At 36.1% G+C, this 12,842-nt stretch overlaps 1 protein-coding gene across 4 annotated transcripts in view; it reads left to right on the top strand.

The window, feature by feature from the left end:
- The window catches only part of PLAA (phospholipase A2 activating protein), a 38,085-nt gene extending 28,260 nt beyond the window's left edge, over positions 1-9,825 (top strand). For 2 of the 4 annotated variants that reach the window (XM_040238098.1, XM_040238116.1), the window contains 4 exons: positions 1,981-2,049; positions 4,796-4,897; positions 7,293-7,457; positions 9,078-9,825. In XM_040238098.1, coding sequence (XP_040094032.1) covers positions 1,981-2,049; positions 4,796-4,897; positions 7,293-7,457; positions 9,078-9,643 — 902 coding nt within the window. In that variant the 3' untranslated portion in view covers positions 9,644-9,825. Of the gene's footprint in view, positions 1-1,980; positions 2,050-4,792; positions 4,898-7,292; positions 7,458-9,077 lie in introns of all 4 variants that reach the window. The other 2 variants (XM_040238088.1, XM_040238108.1) reach the window with 1 other exon arrangement.
- The last annotated feature ends 3,017 nt before the right edge of the window (positions 9,826-12,842 follow it).

Here is a 12,842-nt window from a genome sequence, read left to right on the forward strand (position 1 = left end):
TGAAACTTAGAACAACAGAGTTCCTGAATCTCATTAGCACCTCTTTTTGGAACAGAAAGACTATTATACCAAGCTTCAAACAGTACCAACAAAGTCAAGAGACCAACTGGGGCCATCGTAACTGGAGCATGTCTCACTGTTGCACAATATCAATAACTCAGAAGATTCACTGATTATGGAGATATGCAAGATAGCATACTAAAAGTCCAGGAAAATTCTGAAGTAATAGGTTAACTGAACCACAGTTATCAAAAGATAGATAACAACATTTCCATATTGAGATGTTATAAAAAATCCTGTAGTTCATACAAAGTGTTTAGCAAAATGCCTGGAATATATTAATAATATTTAAGCCCTCGATGTATGTTAGCTCTTATTATTGTTGATGTTGTCCCTCCAGTTTTACCAATAGCCCTGGGGCCAGGAGAATTCTGCATCTTACTTACAACTTAAGGTCAATCTTAATTCTTTTTTTTCCTCTTATTTATAGGATGCTTATTTAAGTTAGTTATTGCAAGGTCCCACCCACAAAAATTCTGATACACTACATTAGTGAGGAGGTTAAAAATACTTATAATCTGATCCCTTAGCCAGGAATTCTGATTAAGGGGTCTTTTGTTTGTTTGTTTTTGACTGTGCTGGGTCTTCATTACTGTCCATCGGCTTTTTCTAATTGCGGGGCTCTGGGGGCTCCTCTCTAGCTGCTGTGCACAGGCTTCTCCTTGCAGTGGCTTCCGTGGCAGATCACGCTGGGCTCTAGGGTGTGCGGGGCTCCAGTGATTGTGGCACATGGGCTCGTGGTTGCAGCAGCTCCCAGGCTCTAGAAGACAGACCCAGTAGTTGTGGCACATGGGCTTAGTTGCTCCATGGCATCTTCCATGGCATATTAGTTGCTCCATGGACATCAAATCGATATCCCCTCCATTGCAGGACCACCAGGGAAGACCCTGATTAAGTGGTCTTGGATGTGGTTTGCTGTTTAGGTAGTTTTAAAAGCTCCCTCCCTATTGGTTTCTAAAATGAAGCTAATTTGGAGTACCACTAAGCATTTTTGGGCAGGCCCTGGGAGTCTGCATATTGATCCAGTGACTCTCATTCAAATTGGTCTGAAAACCACATTTGGCACATTCTGCCTCATAATGGCTTGGGCAAAGTATTCAGCCTTCCTTTTCTAAATTTGTATGAATAACAATGATACCTAATTAATATTTAAATGAATTCCTGCATATAAGATACTTAGCTTGCTAGCCAGCATATCGTGAAAACTCAGCAAATCCACTTACTCTGTGTTCTACATTATTTTAATGAATCCCGTTCACCTTTGTAGTTTTGTTTGCTTTTTCTGTATCTGTTGCACTGGTTATACCAACTCCTGAATGTTAAAATCAGAGGGGCTAGAATAATAAGTAGCTCATCTTTCTTCTTCCCACAAAAGCTAATCCAGGACTCTGAACATCTCCAAATTCTGCTGATCTCTATTCTCGTTTTTCCTGTTTCTTTCTTTCCATTGTCAGTAAAAGCAGCTACAAGTATTCTCATCTGTGAGACTGGGCTATTATCATAGTATCTCTGACTCTTACCTAGTTTTTTTTCCATTTGTCTTATATGCCAGCTAATCCTGTATCTATATTTCAACAGAATAGTGCCCACATTTCATAATGGAAACTAGTGACTTTCTCTCCAGTCTAATAGCCTTTCTAATTCATTAAACTTCTATAATTATAGTATATAAGGCATGTAATTACTTGAGGATAACTTCCCTGGCTAATTTTATTGGAATCTAGCTACATGCCTGACACTATTCTAAGCATTTTGCTGTATTAAATTTACTACCTATTTATTAAGCCCGTTTATTAAGATGTCATTCTGAAAGTGTAACTAATAATGAGAATAAGTCATTCTGTGTAAAGAAGGAGCAGTTTGAACTTTAGTGTAATTTGCCATTACCCTGTGCTTACTATGAGTATTATTGCATTTTAGGTGGTGGTCGGTATGTACCAGGCTCTGCAAGTATGGGAACTACCATGGTTGGAGTTGATCCATTTACAGGTACACACTTTTCACTTCCTTTTCTTGTTTTTAGATTTTTAAAATTCATTAGAACTTTTATGTAATAAAAGTTTAAGAAAATTGGCATCTTTTTCTTGTGGAAAACATTTTATACAGTAAATCAAGACCAAACTTTTGACCTGACTTTTTGAGTGTTCTTAGAATTATGTCATTACTGCATGCTGGAATCATCTGGGTAGCTTAGAAAAAGTCCTTCAGCCTCATCCTCAGTGATGCTCACTTGATTTAACATTGCTCTGAGTTGAGGTCTTAGCAAGGGTAGTTTTATAATTTTCTCATATGCAACCAGGATGGAAAAGTGCTGTTCTGTGTTAAGGCTAGTTTCCTCACTATCGTTATCAAAGTCTTAGTTTGTTCCCATCTCTTCCCCTTCATTCTTACATAATGTGTTTAGAATGTTATTTACTGTATTACACGTTGAGAGGACTCAGAAAAGAATTTGCTTTTACCATTTAGGCCTGGAATATTTGGCTTTCCCTGGAGAAAGTTTTTTTTTATTCTTAGTATCTAGCATAGACCCCAACACATCTTACTTGTTCATCATTGTTGAATATATGCAGGCATGCTTTTTCCCTCTGTATTGGCTGCCAGTAAAATCCAGAACTGAAGTTTGTGGTTCACCTCTTGAAAGTTTGAAAGATTTCTTGGCATATTTATTTCCCTATTTATTATTTTTTAAAATTTATTTGATTGAAGTATAGTTGATATACAGTGTTGTATAACTTCTGCTCTATAGCAAAGTGATCCAGTTATATATCAATTTATGTTCTTTTTCATATTCTTTTCCATTATGGTTTATCACCCTAGTGGAATTATTGAATATAATTCTTTTGTATTGAATAGGACCTTGTTTATCCATTCTGTATCATTCTCTACCTGTTTATTATTTTATATGAGAAATATAGAGAATATATGTGATGTTATTAAGCATAATAACAAATTCATAAACCCACCACTCTACTTGAGAACTAACTTGGAATATGATTTTGTAAGCTATATTTTCATTGCAAAAGTAACGTTGGCTGGCAGTATTGAAGTTTAACTTAGTGATTAATTAAGATTAAGGACTCGAGTGAGAATGCTTTGACTGAAGTCTCAGTTCCACTACTTTTTATGCGTTTTACCTTGAGCACGTCATTTTGTTTCTGTGCCCATCTTTTTCTCATTTGCAAAATTATATCTGCTTTCTAGAGTTAAGAGTTTAAAATTATAAAATATATATATAAATAATTTTCTATGGAATAAATGCTTAGTAATGTTAGTTGTACCTGTTACACTATAAAAGAGTCTTAAAGTTTACAATATTTCCTCCCATTTTTCAGAAATTAAAGTCTTTTAACAGTTTTTATATGCTGAACCTTTATCTAAGCCATTGTCATCTCTCACCTACACTACTGAAACCCTGGCCTCTGAATTGGTCTCACAGTGGTCCTCTGTTTATGCCCCTCCCATGATTCAAGCACTGTAATAGCTCCCCACTGACTGTTTTCTCTTGCCTTGAGTCATATTCCTTTCCCTCTTTTCTGCCATACTGACCTGCTTCGGTGTCTTGAGCGTGGCATGCTGTTTTCTGCCTCAAGAGTTCAGTACATATTGTTCTCCTTTGGAATATTTGCACCTTTTGCATTGCTATTTAGACCACTAATTGTTGTTTGGCATTTCCCCTCCTTTTTCTTTTTTATTTAATTTTGCTATATAGTATTTCCTAAGTAGTATTTCCTAAATGACCTTAGTGAAACTTCCTGGACACGCATATATGCCTCTTGCTAGATTCTCTACTCTGTCATAAGTTCTCAATGCATCCTGTACTTTTCCTCCAGAGACTTCATTGTACTTAATTGTTTGGATGATATTTGATTTGCAATTTCCTTACCACATGTAGACTCTTAACAATCAGGAGTACAGGCAGTGTCTTTGATCATGTCAGTAAATATTTTATCTTTGGAAGCAATTAGAATTAATTTTGTGCACTTAACTCATTCTTCATTTATCTACCTTCCCCCTTTCTACTTAATTCTAACATACTCAGAAGATGAAAATGTTTTATTCACATTTTTGCACAATACCTTAATTTTACATCAGAACAAAAACATTGTATAAATTATGATTTGAAATGAAAGTAAGACATAAATTAGATTTAAATTATATTTTAGTTGAATTAGCTTCATTTAACTTTACTTACTGAGTTTTCATCTGGTGGCTATGTTTTGTTCATCATCAGTTACAGAGTTAGTGTTACTATAATGGAGATTTAAGAAGTAAATACATATTCCCTTCAGGAACTTACAACTTGGGAGGGATTTATGAAAATGATTAGAGAAAATGACAGTGCATACTACATCATTTGGAATGAGAAGAGAGAGATCAGTATGCCTAGAGAAGGAGGAACTGGACAGTTTCATAATTATTCTGTATTCTTTGATCTTTTAAAAACTTTTAATTTAGATTGAATCTTAAAAATATGAGAGAAATAGAAAATATGCAATGGAAAGGCTTTGTTTTGCATTTAAGCTCCCTTTCCCAAAACAAATTATTATATGAACAAATATATGTAATATATAAAATCTTATAGATGTGTTTTCTTTCTGTTTTTTTTTTTTTCTGAAGTTGGTTATTATTTTATTGCATGCACTGAATAGTTATATATCTCTAATTTTGATGACAAAAGTCAGAAAAATCTTGCTTTTGGCCACTGAATGATTTTCACCTTCTATTCTGTAAACAGGAAACAGTGCCTACCAATCAGCTGCATCTAAGACAGTGAATATTTATTTTCCTAAAAAAGAAGCTGTCACTTTTGACCAAGCAAACCCTACACAAATATTAGGTAAGTTTATTTTTTACATTTATTTATTTTTTAGGTGGAAGATAACTGCTTTACAATGTTGTGTTGGTTTCTGCCATACATCCACATGAATCAGCCATAGGCATACATATGACCTCTCCCTCTTGAACCTCCTTCCCACCTCCCTCCCCACCTCACCCCTCTAGGTTGTCACAGAGCACCAGGTTTGAGCTCACTGCATCATACAGCAAATTCCCACCAGCTATCTATTTTCCGTATCATAATGTGTATGTTTCAATGCTACTCTCTCTCTTCATCCCACCCTCTTCTTCTCCCACTGTGTCTCCATTGCTGCCCCGCAAGTAGGTTCATTAGTATCATCTTTCTAGATTCCATATATATGCATTAATATACCCTAATAGCTCAGTTGGCAAAGAATCTGCCTGCAATGCAGGAGACCCCGGTTCAATTCCTGGGTTGGAAAGATCCTTTGGGGAAGGGATAGGCTACCCACTCCAGTAATCTTGGGCTTCCCTGGTGGCTCAGCTGGTAAAGAATTCGCCCACAATGCGGGAGACCTGGATTCGATCCTTGGGTTGGGAAAATCCCCTGGAGAAGGGAAAGGCTACCCATTCCAGTATTCTGACCTGGAGAATTCCATGGACTGTATAGTCCATGGAGTTGGAAAGAGTCAGACACGACAGAGTGACTTTCACTTTCATACAACATTTAGGAAAGTGTATTTTAATTAAATACTTTTCTCACATATCCACAGATTCTGAGATGCTCTCTCAAGGCTGTTTCTCTCCTAAGCATATGCTGGGAACCAGGTGCTTACATGATAGAGATTTGTATTTTGGTATTACACAACTGAGTCAACTAAAAATATACAACCTGATAATGGACATTAATACTTTATAAGAAACCTTACACAAATCTAAGTAAATACTTTTTGATGACTTTACTGAGAAAAAAATATTAAAGGGGGAAAATATCAGTCCTATCCCCTAAATTCTGTTTTCAGAAAAGAAATAATGAAAACGAATCAGCAAAGCATTTAAAAAGCAAAGATCTTGTCTGTAAATCTGAAACTGCTCAGTTGGCTTTGATTAGTTTTTCTGTTAATTTATTTTCCTCCAAACAAAATTACTAGGTTTTTCTTTTTCTTTGCTTCTGACTAGGTATCACTAACTCTGTTTGCCGCAAAGATTATGGTGAACGTCTATTGAGATAACATACATATCTGAATATATGACAGTGGTGTTACTGTTTTGGGGGGGTGTTGTTTTGCTTTGTTTTATTTTTTGTCATTATTTTTCATAACATCTTTATAAAAATCATAGGTCTTTTCTTAATTGCTTTTTTTTTTAACAATAAGGAAGTATATACACACTTTTAGGCAACTTGTCATTTTTAAACTCTTGCAGAGATCTAAAAGATCTCTTACTTTTTGCATTCCCTAAATAAGATTTGTTTTAATACTCTGTTAAACAGCTTTTAATGCCAAAGAATAATGAAACAGATCAAGTTTCCAGTTACAAATGGTAAAAATTTTGAAATTTTAACTTCTTTATTCTTTGAGATAAAGATTTTTAACGAAATAGATGACTCAAAGTAACATTAATGATGACGAGGATGCTGATATTGAAGTTGCATGTGAAGAGTTTGAAAGACATTGTTTCATGAAATGTGAATATGGTGGGAAGGGCAATATTTCCATTAAACATGCTTAAATAATTTGATGTCAAATGTACAGATGGAACTAAGTCAGTGAATTAAGTATAAATACACATTTAGCTTTCTGACAGGGCTTCCCAGGTGGTGCCAGTGGTAAAGAACTCGCCTGCCAGTGCAGGGGATGCAGGAGACATGGGTTCAGCTCCTGGGTTGGGAACATCTGGAGGAGGGCATGGCAACCCACTCCAGCATTCTTGCCTGGAGAGTCCCATGGACAGAGGAGCCTGGCAGGCTACTATCTATAGTGTCGCAAAGAGTCAGACACAACTGAAGCAACTGACATGGATGCACACAGCTTTTTGACTATATCATTGGCAGTCATAGAAATTGATGTAAATTGGCTAAAAGTTATAAATTTTCTCAGTGAGAAAGTAGGGGATTGACTTATATGTGCTATCTAATACTGCTTTGAAAAGCATTTAAAATGATAACAAATATAGTATACTTAAAAATTTACTCAAAACAAAAACTTAGAAGATCTTAGAGGATAAGAAATCATCACAGTAACCTTTCTTTTTCTATACTGTACTTAGCTTAAAAATACTCACAGGCCTTATTTTATGGTCTTTGATAATTGCTGTGAAAAATCTCATCTTCCCATGGTGTATAATAGCATATTCTTATTGAAAATGTTGGCATTTATGTATTATGTGTGGCTAATTACAGTTAGAGAATACTGACGGTTTGGATTTGGTTCTAGGTAAACTAAAGGAACTTAATGGAACTGCATCTGAAGAGAAGAAGTTAACTGAGGATGACTTGGTACTTCTTGAAAAGATACTGTCTCTAATATGTAATAATTCTTCAGAAAAACCCACAGCCCAGCAACTTCAGATTTTATGGAAAGCTGTTAACTGGCCTGAAGGTACAAAAATTACTTTTAAAAATGTAACCAGGAAGCAGAGAGTGTATCTTTTTATTTCTATCCATACTACTGGTGTTTTTAGATTAAATAAAAGTTAAGGTGGTAGTTGAAATTTGCATTGAGAAAAACTTTACAGGATTCACTGTACCACTCTAGTCCATAATCTTCTCTGGTCATATACCATATGAGAATCTGAAGGTAGTGTGATAATCCCCACACACGGACCATTTTGTACACTCTTCCAGAGCATTTGTGAATCCCCTGCAAGTCATCCATGAAACTCTTTGTGAGCTATTTAACCATAGGCTACAAACATTTGCTCCAAGTATTTTTTCTCTTATTTAATTTACTTAATTCTTTTTTATTCCAAAAGCACCCTCTTTCCTGTTGTTTTTTCATATGATTGGTTTATTGGAGGAAAAAAGTCATTTTTCTTGCAGAATGGCCCATGTTTTGAATTGGACTGATTACTCAATGTGTCCGTCTGCCTCTTGTTTTTCATGTTAGACATAGTTAGATTCTGGTTCAGTAGTTTTTTTCAGGTGAGCGTCCTTCGTAAATGATGTTGCATACTACCTTTATATCACAGGGCCCATAATTTCTGCTGTCCTCACTTTCAGTGATAATAAGATTATTTGGAGCATTCGTTCTTATTCAGTTGCTCAGTTATGTCCAACTCTGCAACCCCATTGATTGCCGCATGCTAGGTTTCCCTGTCCTTCACCATCTCCCAGAGTTTGCTCAAACTCATGTCCTTTGAGTCAGTGGTGCCGTTCGGCCATGTCACCCTCTGTCATCCCTTTCTCCTCCTGCCCTCGATATTTCCCAGCATCAAGGTCTTCTCCAATGAGTCAGCTCTTCACATCAGGTGGCCAAAGTTTTGGAGCTTCAACTTCAGCATCAACACCTTCCAATGGTGGCTCAGCTGATAAAAGAATCTGCCTGCAATGTGGGAGACCTGGGTTCGATCCATGAGTTGGGAAGATCCCCTGGAGAAGGGAATGAAGAGAATACTCCAGTATTCTGGCCTGGAGAATTCCATGGACTGTATAGTCCATGAGGTCGCAAAGAGTCAGACACAACTGAGTGACTTTCACTTTCCTTTAGGATTGACTGATTTGATCTCCTTACGGTCCAAAGGACTCTCAAAAGTCTTCTCCAACACCGTAGTTTTAAAGCATCAATTCTTTAATGCTCAGTATGCTTTCAACAGTATGAAAAGAGCATTCATTCACTTGGTGTCTGTCCAGTCCCATAACTGTATATCTCTCCACCAACATATATAAGCATCCTATTAGCATTTGTCAACTAGAATTCTTTTATAAAGAACTTTCCCTCCTCAATTCTTTGGTCTTGTTTTAGGATTTTTTTTTAAAGTGAGTTCCCAATCCTATTTTTTTCACAAGGATTTATTGAATACTCACTGTATGCCAAGCTATCTTAATAATCCAGGAGAGTTACCATATTTTAAAACAGACGTCATCTTACAGCAATAATTACAGCCTCTATAAATATGAAAAATCAGTTAACACAAAATTTAGAAATATATGCAATTTGTAAAGCAGGCATATGATTTTTAACCTGTTTAATTTTTTAACAATAAGTTTCTCTTTTTCACAGATATTGTCTTTCCTGCCCTTGACATTCTTCGGTTGTCAATTAAACATCCCAGTGTGAATGAGAACTTCTGCAACGAAAAAGAAGGGACTCAGTTCAGCAGCCATCTCGTCAGTCTTCTGAACCCCAGAGGAAAGCCAGCAAACCAGCTGCTTGCTCTGAGGACTTTTTGCAATTGTTTTGTTGGCCAGGCAGGACAAAAGCTCATGATGTCCCAGAGGGAATCACTGTTGTCCCATGCAATAGAACTGAAATCAGGGAGCAATAAGAACATTCACATTGCTCTGGCTACACTGACCCTGAACTATTCTGTGTGTTTTCATAAAGACCATAACATTGAAGGGAAAGCTCAGTGCTTGTCAGTAATTAGCACAGTCTTAGAAGTTGTACAAGACCTTGAAGCCACTTTTAGACTTCTTGTGGCTCTTGGGACACTTATCAGTGATGATTCCAACGCTGTACAATTAGCCAAGTCTTTAGGTGTTGATTCTCAAATAAAAAAGTATGCCTCAGTATCAGAGCCAGCTAAAGTAAGTGAATGCTGTAGACTTATCCTAAATTTACTGTAACAGTGGGTTAGGGGACTGAGATTTTAAATTGAGTGTTTTTTTCTTTCACATTTCACATGGCTGATTACAGATGATGAAACAAATGCTGTGGATTAAGTAAGATTTCAGATCCTGTAAAGTGGGGTAGTGGGGAGAGGGGAAACAAAGGAGAAATAAAATTTTTGCACTGATGAACTGTGAAATTTTCCTGTGTAATGTGGGCAGGTTTTTAAGAGCTTTAGAGATAAATTAAGAATGGGCTATGACCACCAACAACACAACTACAGTGGCAGAATTCCCTTACGTTAGCCACCTAGAAGAAAAGGGCTTTTATTTATGTAATCTGCTTTTGCTATTATACTTGTATACCCCAGATTGTTATTTGTTGGTGGTTGTCTTTTATTTAATTTCCACTCTACTCATTTTCATTGCTTGATTCAACAGCACTAAATGATTTCAAAGTCTTGTTTTAGGACAAATGCTTTAGAATTAAAATTAAGTTTGTTACAAATTATTCCATATATTGAGAAGATGTAAAATAATTTCTTCATTTAATTAAGTCGTAAATAGAAAGTTTGTTGAATGGCTTATTTTTAGATGAAGTGAGAGCAAGTTACTAATTTGTTAGGTATTTGAAAGCAAATTTGTTAGGTATCAGTTCAGTCAGATGAAGCCCCAAATTGACTACAAGTTCATGATCCAGTTTCTTTTCCCCTTCACTATTTGGGATAACTTCAGTATTCCAGTTTCAAAAATAATCTGATTGTTTATTTTTGGTTATTTCTATATATCAGAGGGAGTTTGGAATGTGTTAAATATTATCAGGCAGTTGTGCAAGCAAGAGTACATCAAACTGTTATTTGCAAGTCCAGAGACTGTCATAGGAAATTAATATTTTTGAGCCTTTAAACATGGTCCCAGTACTGTGTTGAACACTTCAATATTCAATCCCCAAATCTCCTTAAGTGTAGGATGATGTTATCTCTGTTTTCAGAAGTAAAGATGGTGGGATGAGTCATAATGGAAAAAAGGAAAAGGACATGCCATCCTATACTTCCTGGAGAATGAGTGGGGGAGGAGAGCATATCACAAGGTTGTCTATGAACATCCTTGCAAGTAACACCTAGCAGGAACCAATCTGTTAATTATTAATTTATTGTTTAAGAGGACCTCAGTTTCTTGAGACAAGTTTGACTATTCCTAATCTAAAATAATGAGCATTATTGTCAACAATTATGGTAAATAGAACCATGAATTTCCTGGCTTAATGCCAAATTGTAGTCTAAGAAGAACAATTTTTCCTCAAATAAGGAAGGAAACCATTTTGATTATCTAGATTAATTCAAGGAAAAACTTCTGGAATATCAAAACAGAATGGGTAAAATGTAAATTGAGGGGACATATATTTTGCTAAGTATTAAATTGCCATTTTCTGGTGTGTACCCAGAGTTTAAATATTGTTTGCTGGTTCCGTTAGTAACCCATGCTTTGCTTTTCGCTTAATTGGGATTTAAAGGGTTAAGTCCTGGTTAAATGACTACATTAAGAGTATAACCTGGGTCAGCCTGGTTCATTTACAATACAGTGCTTTAACATATCTTGTTTAGCATGCAATTTTAAGTACTGCTGCTGCTAAGTCGTGTCCGACTCTGTGCAACCCCATAGACGGCAGCCCACCAGGCTCCCCTGTCCCTGGGATTCTCCAGGCAAGAACACTGGAGTGGGTTGCCATTTCCTTCTCCGGTGCATGAAAGTGAAAAGTGAAAGTGAAGTCGCTCAGTCGTGTCTGACTCTAGCGACCCCATGGACTGCAGCCCACCAGGCTCCTCCATCCATGGGACTTTCCAGGCAAAAGTACTGGAGTGGGGTGCCATTGCCAGTTTATCTGCAATATTTTGAAATACTAGGCACCTTTGTATAATTGTAGGATGTAGAGTCTTGGTTAAGAATAGATTACTGAATTACTTTTTCCCATGATTCCCTTATTTTTTCCTAAACAGAAAAATACACATTCATTGAATAGACCAACACATGTTAAATAAAAATTGCCTATAATTCCACTACCCAGAGAAAACCAGTCTTACTTAACATCTTGTGCCATATCAGTTGGTATGTAAACATGTTTTATTTTTTTAAAAAGGATTGTATGATACACATTGTTCAATAACCTGATTTTTTAACTTGACATTTAGTGCACATATTTCCATCTTAATAAATATTATTTTATATCCATGTGCCCATTTCCTATTATCTGACATTCTTTCCAATTTCCAACTATTAACCAATGCTATGACAATACAAAGTTCATACAAATTCCTTAGGATACATTGCATACTTGGATACAGTGGTGGGTGGGTCAAGTCAGTGCACATTTTTTAAACTCGATAAATGTCAAATCACTTCCAGTGATAAAAGTCTTGTGGTTAATGTCCTTCATATTGCATTAAAAATAGTTGCCTGCAAAAGATCTAAGTTATCTTTGCCTCTAGTTCATAACTATTACAGTCCCTCTAGCATTAGATTTTTTTTTTTTAATTTCATTTATTTAGCTGCACTAGATCTTAGTTGTAGCATGCAGGATATTCTCACATTACCTTTTTTAAAAGAACATGTTAGGAAATTCCCTAACATTTGGTCCAGTGGTTAGGACTCCATGTTTCCACTGCAGGGGGACTGGGTTTGATCTAGGGGAACTAAGATTCCTCATGCTGCATGGTGCAGCCAAAAAAATAAAAATAAATAGGTATGTTATGACTCCGTGACTAGCTGAATTTATAAACAATACAAAAAAATTTTATGTATCTTGTAATCTTAAATGATTAAAGAGGCATAGCTAAAAACATTCTTCACAAAGATAATTCTGAAGAAAAGACGGTTGTAGCTTCCTTAACAGTTATCACTGTATTATGGTTATCTTGTGAAAAAATGATAAACTGTATCGAGGATTGTGACACAATCATTCTTCTTAGAGGTTTTAAGATAGAAATTATCCACCTGCGCCTGAGAGTAGGAAATACTGTTCAGTCATTTTCTAGTGCATTCTTCGATAGAAAATGATACACAGTATCTGTCTGGACTGCTACAACAAAAATACCATAGATTTGGTGACTTCTCACAGTTCTGGAGACTGGATGGTCCAAGATAAAGGTGCTGGCATACTTGGAGTTTGGCGAGCCATCTTCCTGGCTCTTAGATGCTGTCCTCTTCCTGTGTCCTTGCA

The sequence above is a fragment of the Oryx dammah genome, unplaced genomic scaffold, assembly GCF_014754425.2.
Source record: "Oryx dammah isolate SB20612 unplaced genomic scaffold, SCBI_Odam_1.1 HiC_scaffold_1, whole genome shotgun sequence".
Lineage (NCBI taxonomy): Eukaryota > Metazoa > Chordata > Mammalia > Artiodactyla > Bovidae > Oryx > Oryx dammah.